Consider the following 12925-nt stretch of genomic DNA (forward strand, 5'->3'; position numbering starts at 1 on the left):
TCCCTACCTCTGTAACCCCCTCCAGCCTCAACACACCCTCTCTATCTTGTAACCCCCTCCAGGCCCTACACCCCCTCCCTATCTCTGTAACCCCCTCCAGCCTCTACACCCCCTCCCTATCTCTGTAACCCCCTCCAGCCTCTACACCCCCTCCCTATCTCTGTAACCCCCTCCAGGCCCTACACCCCCTCCCTATCTCTGTAACCCCGCTCCAGCCCCTACACCCCCTCCCTATCTCTGTAACCCCCTCCAGCCCCTACACCCCCTCCTATCTCTGTAACCCCCTCCAGCCTCTACACCCCCTCCCTATCTCTGTAACCCCCTCCAGCCTCTACACCCCCTCCCTATCTCTGTAACCCCCTCCAGGCCCTACACCCCCTCCCTATCTCTGTAACCCCCTCCAGGCCCTACACCCCCTCCCTATCTCTGTAACCCCCTCCAGCCCCTACACCCCGTCCCTATCTCTGTAACCCCCTCCTGCTCCTACACACCCTCCCTATCTCTGTAACCCCCGCCAGCTCCTACACCCCCTCCCTATCTCTGTAAGCTCCTCCACCCCCTACATCCCCTCCCCGTCTCTGTCACCCCCTCCAGCCCCTCCACCCCCTCCCTATCTCTGTAACCCCCTCCAGCACCTATACTCCCTCCCTATCTCTGTAACCCCCTCCAACCCCTACAACCCCTCCCTATCTCTGTAACCCCCTCCAGCCCCCACACCCCCTCCCTATCTCGGTCTCTCCCTCCAACCCCTACAACCCCTCCCTATCTCTGTAACCCCCTCCAGCCCCCACACCCCCTCCCTATCTCTTTCACCCCCTCCTGCTCCTACACACCCTCCCTATCTCTGTAACCCCCTCCAGCCCCTACACCCCCTCCCTATCTCTGTAACCCCCGCCAGCTCCTACACCCCCTCCCTATCTCTGTAAGCTCCTCCACCCCCTACATCCCCTCCCCGTCTCTGTCACCCCCTCCAGCTCCTAGATCCCACCCCATCTCTGTCAGCCCGTCCAGCCCCGACACCCCCTCCCTATCTCTGTAAACCCCTCCAGCCCCTACAGCCCCTCTCTATCTCTGTAAGCTCCTCCAGCCCCTACATTCCCTCCCCATCTCTGTCATCCCGTCCAGCACCTACACTCCCTCCCTATCTCTGTAACCCCCTCCAGCTCCTACACCCCCTCCCTATCTCTGTAACCCCCTCCAGCCCCTACACTCCCTCCCTATCTCTGTAACCCCCACCAGCCCCTACACCCCCTCCCTATTTCTGTAACCCCCTCCAGCCCCTACACCCCCTCCCTATCTCTGTAACCCCCTCCAGCCCCTACACCCCCTCCCTATCTCTGTAACCCCCTCTGGCCCCTACACCCCTCCCTATCTCTGTCACCCCCTCCAGCCCCTACACCCCTCCCTATCTCTGTCACCCCCTCCCTATCTCTGTAACCCCCTCCAGCCCCTACACCCCCTCCCTATCTCTGTAACCCCCTCCAGCCCCTACACCCCCTCCCTATCTCTGTAACCCCCTCCAGCCCCTACACCCCCTCCCTATCTCTGTCATCCCGTCCAGCTCCTCCACCCCTCCCATCTCTGTAACCCCCTCCAGCCCCTACACCCCCTCCCTATCTCTGTAACCCCCTCCAGCCCCTACACCCCTCCCATCTCTGTAACCCCCTCCAGCCCCTACACTCCCTCCCTATCTCTGTCTCTCCCCCAAACCCCTACACCCCCTCCCTATCTCTGTAATGTCCTCCAGATACTACACCCCTCCCAATCTCTGTAACCCCCTCCAGCCCGTACACCCCCTCCCTATCTCTGTAACCCCCTCCAGCCCGTACACCCCCTCCCTATCTCTGTAACCACCTCCAGCCCTTACACCCCCTTCCTATCTCTGTAACCCCCCTCCAGCCCCTACACCCCCTCCCTATCTCTGTCATTCCCACCAGCCCCTACCCCCCTCCCTATCTCTGTAAACCTCCTCCAGCGCCTACACCCCCTTCCTACCTCTGTCACTCCCTCCAGTCCCACACCCCCTCCCTATCTCTGTAACCCCCTTCAGCCCCTACACCCCCTCCCTATCTCTGTAACCCCCTCAGCCCCTACACCCCCTCCCTATCTCTGTAACCCCCTTCAGCCCCTACACCCCCTCCCTATCTATTGGACAATTTCCTAACCTACACATCCCTGGGCACTATGGGACAATTTCCCATGGCCAATCCACCCTAACCTGCACATCCCTGGGCACTATGGGACAATTTCCCACGGCCAATCCACCCTAACCTGCACATCCCTGGGCACTATGGGACAAATTCCCACGGCCAATCCACCCTAACCTGCACATCCCTGGGCACTATGGGACAATTCCCCACGGCCAATCCACCCTAACCTGCACATCCCTGGGCACTATGGGACAATTTCCCACGGCCAATCCACCCTAACCTGCACATCTTTGGACTGTGGGAGGAAACTGGAGTAGCTGGAGGAAACCCACACAGACACGGGGAGAATGTGCAAACTCCACCCAGACAGTCGCCCGAGGGTGGGATCGAACCCGGGTTCCTGGCGCTGGGAGGGCAATGCTAACCACCGAGGTACTGTGCTGCCACCTGTATGTTTGCTTTGCTGCCAGTCTCTGAATCTCTTTTTTGATTTCCTGTTTCACTTGAGCACTGAACTTTCTCCGTTCGGCCTGTTTCTCACTCGTAACTGACATTGGGTCATAATCCACCTTTTTTTAATGGTCTTGCTATCTAGCTCTGCCTCCAGATGTCCGACCCTTTACTGCCCTGGTTTACCTGAATCATGTCTTCTCCTTTACCCGGGACAGCTTCCATAGGAATGCTCTCCGAAAACCTCTTCCATCAGGCAGAAGATACAGAAGCCTGAACACACGCACCAGCAGCTTCACAAACAGCTTCTTCCTGCCCGTTATTAGACCGATGGACGGACTCCCTAGTCTTATATAATGCTGACCTTGCCCCGTGCACACCCTGTGGAATGGGGGCTGTATGCCTAAGTCTTTCTGATCTGTACGTCCTGGCTTACTGTGTGCTGCCTGTCCTGCTCACAAACAAAGCTTTTCACTGTATTTTGGTACACATGACAATAAAATTAATCAATCAGAACGTGGAGGGGCACCCACCTTGAAATATTCCAGCAGGTTCCTGCAGGTGACCTTGGAGCCACCAATCTCTTTCTCCACCAGGTTCTCGGGACTGAGCAGCGAGTGGATCAGAGCCTGCAGGTTTGTCTTGAAGTCACCATCGATGTCTGGCGAGAGAGAGAGAGAGAGGTCAGAGCTAAGCATGACAGGTTGGGGTACAGAGGGGGGAGAGGGGCTCATGCTGGGATAGGGAAAGACATTCTCAACAATCAAACAGGGCTGAGGGTCAGCGAGAGATGGGGACGGGGGGGGGGGGGGGGGGATTACAGAAGATTGGCATCACCTGCGGCTTGGGAGAAGGACAGCGGTCAGCAAAGAGAGAGAGAGTCAGATAGAGACAGAGAGAGAGATACAGACAGAAAGACAGTCAGATGGAGACAGGGAGACAGACACAGACAGAAACACACTCAGGTGGAGACAGGAGGAGAGAAACAGACAGAGACAATGAGCTGGAGACAGAGGGAGAGATACAGACAGCGGGAGAGATACAGACAGAAAGACAGTGAGATGGAGACAGAGGGAGAGATACAAACAGAAAGACAGTCAGATACAGACAGAGGGAGAGATACAGACAGAAAGACAGTCAGATACAGACAAAGGGAGAGATACAAACAGAAAGACAGTCAGATACAGACAGAGGGAGAGATACAGACAGAAAGACAGTCAGATACAGACAAAGGGAGAGATACAGACAGAAAGACAGTCAGATACAGACAAAGGGAGAGATACAAACAGAAAGACAGTCAGATACAGACAGAGGGAGAGATACAGACAGAAAGACAGTCAGATACAGACAGAGGGAGAGATACAGACAGAAAGACAGTCAGATGGAGACAGGGAGACAGACACAGACAGAAGCACACTCAGGTGGAGACAGGAGGAGAGAAACAGACAGAGACAATGAGCTGGAGACAGAGGGAGAGATACAGACAGCGGGAGAGATACAGACAGAAAGACAGTGAGATGGAGACAGAGGGAGAGATACAAACAGAAAGACAGTCAGATACAGACAGAGGGAGAGATACAGACAGAAAGACAGTCAGATACAGACAAAGGGAGAGATACAAACAGAAAGACAGTCAGATACAGACAGAGGGAGAGATACAGACAGAAAGACAGTCAGATACAGACAAAGGGAGAGATACAGACAGAAAGACAGTCAGATACAGACAAAGGGAGAGATACAAACAGAAAGACAGTCAGATACAGACAGAGGGAGAGATACAGACAGAAAGACAGTCAGATACAGACAGAGGGAGAGATACAGACAGAAAGACAGTCAGAGGGAGACAGACACAGACAGAAGCACACTCAGGTGGAGACAGGAGGAGAGAAACAGACAGAGACAATGAGCTGGAGACAGAGGGAGAGATACAGACAGCGGGAGAGATACAGACAGAAAGACAGTGAGATGGAGACAGAGGGAGAGATACAGACAGAAAGACAGTCAGATACAGACAAAGGGAGAGATACAAACAGAAACACAGTCAGATACAGACAGAGGGAGAGATACAGACAGAAAGACAGTCAGATACAGACAGAGGGAGAGATACAGACAGAAAGACAGTCAGATGGAGACAGGGAGACAGACACAGACAGAAACACACTCAGGTGGAGACAGGAGGAGAGAAACAGACAGAGACAATGAGCTGGAGACAGAGGGAGAGATACAGACAGCGGGAGAGATACAGACAGAAAGACAGTGAGATGGAGACAGAGGGAGAGATACAAACAGAAAGACAGTCAGATACAGACAGAGGGAGAGATACAGACAGAAAGACAGTCAGATACAGACAAAGGGAGAGATACAAACAGAAAGACAGTCAGATACAGACAGAGGGAGAGATACAGACAGAAAGACAGTCAGATACAGACAGAGGGAGAGATACAAACAGAAAGACAGTGAGATGGAGACAGAGGGAGAGATACAGACAGAAAGACAGTCAGATACAGACAGAGGGAGAGATACAGACAGAAAGACAGTGAGATGGAGACAGAGGGAGAGATACAGACAGAAAAACAGTCAGATACAGACAGAGGGAGAGATACAGACAGAAAGAACGGGTGCAATACAGGCAGAAAGAGAGTCAGGTGGTGAGATAGAGTGAGATACAGATAGAGGGGAGAGAGTGAGAAATCGACATAGTGTGGAGAGTGGGATAGAGGGAATGAGTGAGACAGAGGGCTAGAGTGAGATACAGACATGATGTTGTAGCACCAGTGTTGGATTGGGGGTGGACAAGGTCAGAAGTCACGTGACACCAGGTTATCATCCAGCAGATTTATTTCAAGTCACTTCACCTGATGAAGGAGCAGCGTTCCAAAAATTGGACTATAATCTGGTGTTGTGAAACTTTTGAGGTACAGAGAGAGAGACAGAGAGAGAGAGAGGGAGACACTAAGATACAGAGAGAGAGAGAGAGAGAGCCAGATAAATAGGGAGATAGAGTGAGATATAGGCAGAAACAGTCAGAGAGAGGGGTGGGGGGAAGAGTGAGATACAGCAGGCGAGAGAGTTTGATGGAAAGAGACAGAGGGGAGGGAGAGAAAGAACATGTGAAAGCCAGAGAGACAGACAGAGAAGGAGGGTGATGATCATCAATGAATATATCAAGCTTCAATTCCAAGTTATGTTTTTATAAGAGGACTGATGAACCTAAAAGGGGAGGGGTGGCCGAGTGGTATTATCTGAATAGATCAGTGAGGCCTTGCCTGTTGGGAAGTCGAATCAAGGTAGGAGTTTCGTGGTGAACGGTAGGGCCTGAAAGAGTGTAGTAGAACAGAGGCATCTTGGAGTTCAGGTTCACACCTCTCTGAAAGTGGACTCCTAGGTAGACAGAGAAGTGAAGAAGGCTTTTGGCACACTGTCCTTCATCAAATAGGGCATTGAGTATAGAAGTTGGGAAGTTATATTGCAGTTATACAGGATGTTGGTGAGGCTGCACTTGGAGTATTGTGTTCAGTTTTGGTCACTTTATAGGAAGGATGTTATTAAACTGGAAAGAGTGCAGAAGACATTCACAAGGACGTTGCCTGGACCCCATGGTCTAAGTTATAGGGAGAGGTTAGACTGGCTAGGACTGTTTTCTTTATAGTGTAGGAGGCTGATTTGGGGACCTTATAAGATCATGAGAGGCATGGATGGGGTGAATGCACTCAGTGTTTTACCCAGGGTTGGGGAATCGAGGGCTCAAGGGCATCAGTTTAAGGTTAGAGGGGAAAGAATAAAAGAGAACCTGAGGGGAAACCTTTTCACCCAGAGGGTGGTACGCAGATGGAATGAGCTGCCAGAGGAAGGGGTTGAGGCGGGTACATTAACAACATTTAAAAGGCATTTGGACAAATACATGGATAGGAGAGGGTTAGAAGGATATGGGCCAGGTGTAGGGATTTGGGGTTAGCGTGGATGGATGTTTCGGTCAGTTTGGATCAAAGGACCAGTCTCCATGCTGTTGAACTCTATGGCTGGGGCTGTGTTCCCTAGAGCATCGGAGGCTGAGGAGTGACCTTATAGAGGTTTACAAAATCATGAGGAGCATGGATAGGGTAAATAGATAAGGTCTTTTCCCTGGGGTGGGGGATCCATAAATAGAGAGCATAGGTTTTAAGGTGAGTGAGGAAAGATATAAAAGGGAGCTGAGAGGCAACGTTTTCACACAGAGGGTGGTACGTGTGTGGAATGAGCCGCCAGAGGAAGTGGTGGAGGCTGGTACAATTACAGCATTTAAGAGGCATTTGGATGGGTATATGAATAGGAAGGGTTTGGAGGGATATGGGCCGGGTGCTGGCAGGTGGGACTAGATTAGTTCAGGATATCTGGTCGGCGTGGACAGTATGGACCGAAGGGTCTGTTTCCATGCTGTGTGAGTGTATGATTCTGACTGGGGTATTTTGCCCGGGGACTGATCCTAACAAGCTGAAAGCTGCAACAAGTGTGGAGGCCTAGGCTCCTGCACTTCTCCTGTCTGGGTACTCCTACACGCCTCAGCTACAGCTTCCCTCCTCTGTTCCTGACAACTGACCAAAGCAGTACATCCAATCCTAAACTGTATGGCTGTCTCCTGGTAAATAATTTGCCCCCTCCCTGTGTAGACAGCCAGGTCTCCAGCCCAGTCACCCTCCGCTGCAGACTTATTTGCCCTGGGCCACACTGACATTCAGGAGCTCCCACATGCTGCAGTTGCAATGCATCACCTGTCCTGCCATTCAACAGCTCACGCCGGCTTTGTCTCATGTCAGAGAGGAAGAATCAGTTCCTAACGGATCAAACAGTTAGAGAAAAGCCAAACAGCATCTCCATTCCTGACACGGTCACTCGTCCAACTTCCAGCACTCTATTCAGCGTCACGTTCACGCAGCACCTTCCAAACCCAGGAACACGTCCGTCTCAAAGGACAAGGGAAGCAAATACATGGGAACACCACCCTCTGCAAGTTCCCCTCCAAGCCACTCATCACACCGACTTGGAAATATTTCGGCCGTTCCCTCAGTGTAGCTGGGTCAGAATTCTGGGATTCCCTCCCTGAGGATGTTGTGGGTCTACCTATAGCACATGGGTTCACCAACGTCCTATACAACCTCAACATGATGTCCCAACTCCTACACTTGAAGGTCTGAGCAATGAAGGCAAGTGTGCCAAATGCCTTCTTAACCACTCTGTCTGTATGTGAATGCAAACTTCAACGAATTATAAACCTGAACCCCTAGGTTTCTCTGGTCCACATCACTACCCAAGACCCAATTTTCACCTGTATAAGCCCTGTCCTTGTGTGTTTCACCAAAATGCAATACCTTACCTTTATCCAAATTAAACTCCATCCGCCACTCCTCAGTCCATTGACCCAATCAATCAATATCCCTTTGTAATCTTAGATAATCTTCACTGTCCACTGTACCATCAAACTAACTAGCTAGTAATGCCTTCTAGATTCTCATCGAAACCACTGATACAAATGACATACAAAACTGGGTCCAGTACGGATTAGATTCATAGAATCCCTACTGTGTGGAAACAGGCCATTCAGCCCAACGGGACTACACAGAAGCCATACCCCCCGACCCTATTCCTGTAACCCTGCATTTCCTGTGGCCAATCCACCCTAACCTGCACATCCCTGGACACTATGGGGCAATTTCCCACGGCCAATCCACCCTAACCTGTACATCCCTGGGCACTATGGGACAATTTCCCACGGCCAATCCACCCTAACCTGTACATCCCTGGGCACTATGGGACAATTTCCCATGGCCAATCCACCCTAACCTGTACATCCCTGGGCACTATGGGGCAATTTCCCACGGCCAATCCACCCTAACCTGTACATCCCTGGGCACTATGGGACAATTTCCCATGGCCAATCCACCCTAACCTGTACATCCCTGGGCACTATGGGACAATTTCCCACGGCCAATCCACCCTAACCTGCACATCTCTGGACACATTGGGACAATTTCCCATGGCCAATCCACCCTAACCTGTACATCCCTGGACACTGTGGGACAATTTCCCATGGCCAATCCACCCTAACCTGTATATCCCTGGGCACTACGGGACACTTTTTCATGGCCAACCCACCCTAACCTGCACATCCCTAGGCACTATGGGACAATTTCCCATGGCTAATCCACCCTAACCTACACATCCCTGGGCACTATGGGACAGTTTTCCATGGCTAATCCACCCTAACCTACACATCCCTGGGCACTATGGGACAGTTTTCCATGGCTAATCCACCCTAACCTGCACATCCCTGGGCACTATGGGACAGTTTTCCAAGGCCAATCTACCCTAACCTGCACATCCCTGGACACTATGGGACAATATCCCACAGCCAATCCACCCTAACCTGCACATCCCTGGACACTATGGGACAATTTCCCATGGCCAATCCACCCTAACCTGCACATCCCTGGGCACTATGGGACAATATCCCACGGCCAATCCACCCTAACCTGCACATCCCTGGACACTATGGGACAGTTTCCCACGGCCAATTCCCCGTAACCTGCACATCTTTGGACTGTGGGAGGAAACCGGAGCACCCGGAGGAAACCCACGCAGACACAGGGAGAATGTGCAAACTCCACCCAGACAGTCGCCTGAGGCTGGAATCGAACCTGGGACTCTGGCGCTGGGAGGCAGCAGTGCTAACCACTGAGGCACCATGCCATCTTGCTGGGGAATAAATGCTGTGGTGCCCACATCCCTCGGATGAATATAAACTCATGATTGTACCTCACGGGAATGGACTTCATTGGTTGCAGAGTGCTTTGGATGGTCCTGATGTGGAAATAAAATGGAGGGGCATTATTCACAGAAGATGCCCAGAGCAGGAGGAATAACAGAGCTCCCGGATAAATGCCAGTACCTACCTTTCAGCTTGCCGTCGAAGGCAGGGTTGGTGGCGACCTTGAGCCCAGGGTGGGGCATGAGGAAACACTGGAGATGATTGAAGCAGGAGTGGATGTGTTTGCGCACCAACTGCAGCTCCTCGTGTTGGTGAGGTTTGACCTGGGAGCAAGGAGGCAATCACGAAATAGTGAGACTGGCCGAGGTCCCCAATGGAACACCATTCACCTCGTGTTACCCCACAATGTACACTCTCCCGAAAACCTCACACTCTCTCCAGCATCACTCTATCACATGTAAAGGGAGCTTTACTCTGTATCTAACCCCGTGCTATCCCTGTCCTGGGGAGTGTTTGATGGGGAACATTGTAGAGGGAGCTTTACTCTGTATCTAACCCCGTGCTGTCCCTGTCCCTGGGAGTTTTTGATGGGGGACAGTGTAGAGAGAGCTTTACTCTGTATCTAACCCGGTGCTGTCCCTGTCCTGGGAGTGTTTGATTGGGGGACAGTGTAGAGAGAGCTTTACTCTGTATCTAACCCTGTGCTGTCCCTGTCCTGGGAGTGTTTGATGGGGGACAGTGTAGAGGGAGCTTTACCCTGTATCTAACCCTGGGCTGTCCCTGTCCCGGGAGTGTTTGATGGGGGGACAGTGTAGAGGAAGCTTTACTCTGTATCTAACCCCGTGCTGTCCCTGTCCTGGGAGTGTTTGATGGGGGGACAGTGTAGAGGGAGCTTTACTCTGTATCTAGCCCCGTGCTGTCCCTGTCCTGGGAGTGTTTGATGGGGGGACAGTGTAGAGGGAGCTTTACTCTGTATCTAACCCCGTGCTGTCCCTGTCCTGGGAGTGTTTGATGGGGGACAGTGTAGAGGGAGCTTTACTCTGTATCTAACCCCGTGCTGTCCCTGTCCTGGGAGTGTTTGATGGGGGGACAGTGTAGAGGGAGCTTTACTCTGTATCTAGCCCCGTGCTGTCCCTGTCCTGGGAGTGTTTGATGGGGGGACAGTGTAGAGGGAGCTTTACTCTGTATCTAACCCCGTGCTGTCCCTGTCCTGGGAGTGTTTGATGGGGGACAGTATAGAGGGAGCTTTACTCTGTATCTAACCCCGTGCTGTCCCTGTCCTGGGTGTGTTTGATGGGGAGACAGTGTAGAGTGAGCTTTACTCTGTATCTAACCCCGTGCTGTCCCTGTCCTGGGAGTGTTTGATGGGGGGGACAGTGTAGAGGGAGCTTTACTCTGTACCTAACCCCATGCTGTCTGTCCCTGTCCTGGGAGTGTTTGATGGGGGGACAGTGTAGAGGGAGCTTTACTCTGTATCTAACCCCGTGCTGTCCCTGTCCTGGGAGTGTTTGATGGGGGGACAATGTAGAGGGGTCTTTACTCTGTGTCTAACCCCGTGCTGTCCCTGTCCTGGGAGTGTTTAATGGGGACAATGTAGAGGGGTCTTTACTCTGTGTCTAAACCCGTGCTGTCCCTTTCCTGGGAGTGTTTGATGGGGGGGACAGTGTAGAGGGAGCTTTACTCTGTGTCTAACCCCGTGCTGTCCCTTTCCTGGGAGTGTTTGATGGGGGGACAGTGTAGAGGGAGCTTTACTCTGTATCTAACCCCGTGCTGTCCGTCCTGGGGAGTGTTTGATGGGGGGACAGTGTAGAGGGAGCTTTACTCTGTATCTAACCCCGTGCTGTCCGTCCTGGGGAGTGTTTGATGGGGGGACAGTGTAGAGGAAGCTTTACTCTGTATCTAACCCCATGCTGTCTGTCCCTGTCCCGGGAGGGTTTGATAGAGCTCACCGCAATGATATCTAAGCCCCGTCGTCCAGGCTTGGTTCTAGAACCCTCGACTCCCCCTTACCCAATAAAAATCTCTCAGTCTCAGCTCTGAAGTTCCGATTGTGTTGTGTAAGAGTTCCACGTTCCCAAACCCCAGAGGAATGCCGAGGGAGCGCTGGCTGGCGTTACCCCCCGCCCCCCCCCCCCCCTTAACGGTGCGGCCCGAATGTGAACGTTCTGCCCCATGATTTAAACAGCCACCCACAGAGACGCGACTCGCCTCTCTCCACTGAGCCTCTGTCACCTCACATCGCCAGCGCACCCCGCTCTGTACGCGCACTGGACAAGTAAGCAGGAGCGTTGGCCATTCTGAGATGTTTGGGATTGCTCCTCACCTGGAGTCGCCTCTCCAAAAAATCTTTGCCCCCTTCCAATCCGTATGGATACTCATAAGGAAAGCTCCAATCCCGGACCAGAAATATCAGAGTCTACAGAGGATGGGGGAAAGCAGCACATTAAAATCACTTTCAGTGTCACCTGTTTTTTAGATTAGATTCCCGACAGTGTGGAAACAGGCCCTTCGGCCCAACCAGTCCACACCGACCATCCGAATAGTAACCCACCCAGACCCATTTCCCTCTGACTAATGCACCTAACACTATGGGACAATTTCCCACGGCCAATCCACCCTAACCTGCACATCCCTGGGCACTATGGGACAATTTCCCACAGCCAATCCACCCTAACCTGCACAACCCTGGGCACTATGGGACAATTTCCCATGGCCAATCCACCCTAACCTGCACATCCCTGGGTACTATGGGACAATTTCCCACGGCCAATCCACCCTAACCTGCACATCCCTGGGCACTATGGGACAATTTCCCACGGCCAATCCACCCTAACCTGCACATCCCTGGGCACTATGGGACAATTTCCCACGGCCAACCCACCCTAACCTGCACATCCGAGGACACGATGGGACAATTTCCCACGGCCAATCCACCCTAACCTGCACATTCCTGGGCACTATGGGACAATTTCCCACGGCCAATCCACCCTAACCTGCACATCCCTGGGCACCATGGGACAATTTCCCACGGCCAATCCACCCTAACCTGCACATCCCTGGGCACTATGGGACAATTTCCCACGGCCAACCCACCCTAACCTGCACATCCGAGGACACGATGGGACAATTTCCCACGGCCAATCCACCCTAACCTGCACATCCCTGGGCACTATGGGACAATTTCCCACGGCCAATCCACCCTAACCTGTACATCCTTGGGCACTGTGGGACAATTTCCCACGGCCAATCCACCCTAACCTACACATCCCTGGGCACTATGGGATAATTTCCCATGGCCAATCCACTCAAACGGCCCATCCCTGGGCACTATTGGGCAATTTCCCATGGCCAATCCACCCTAACCTGCACATCCCTGGGCACTATTGGGCAATTTCCCACGGCCAATCCACCCTAACCTGCACAACTTTGGACTGTGGGAGGAAACCAGAGCACCCGGAGGAAACCCACGCAGACACGTGGAGAATGTGCAAACTCCACACAGACAGTCGCCCGAGGGTGGGATTGAACCATAGGACCTTGGTGCTGTGAGGCAGCAGTGCCAACCACTGAGCCACCGTGCCTC

At 52.6% G+C, this 12925-nt stretch overlaps 1 protein-coding gene across 1 annotated transcript in view; it reads right to left on the reverse strand.

The window, feature by feature from the left end:
• Window positions 1-12925, reverse strand: part of LOC122545508 (atlastin-3-like) — a 55896-nt gene that overhangs the window by 17885 nt on the left and 25086 nt on the right. The window contains exons 6-8 of the mRNA XM_087983591.1: window positions 11666-11758; window positions 9527-9665; window positions 3134-3261 (exon numbers count right to left, since the gene is read on the reverse strand). Of these exons, the coding sequence (XP_087839717.1) occupies window positions 3134-3261; window positions 9527-9665; window positions 11666-11758 (360 nt within the window). The remainder of the gene's footprint in view (window positions 1-3133; window positions 3262-9526; window positions 9666-11665; window positions 11759-12925) is intronic.

This window comes from Chiloscyllium plagiosum, unplaced genomic scaffold (genome assembly GCF_037043375.1).
Source record: "Chiloscyllium plagiosum isolate Xiang-an unplaced genomic scaffold, Cpla_swu_hap1 HiC_scaffold_46, whole genome shotgun sequence".
NCBI classification, from domain to species: domain Eukaryota; kingdom Metazoa; phylum Chordata; class Chondrichthyes; order Orectolobiformes; family Hemiscylliidae; genus Chiloscyllium; species Chiloscyllium plagiosum.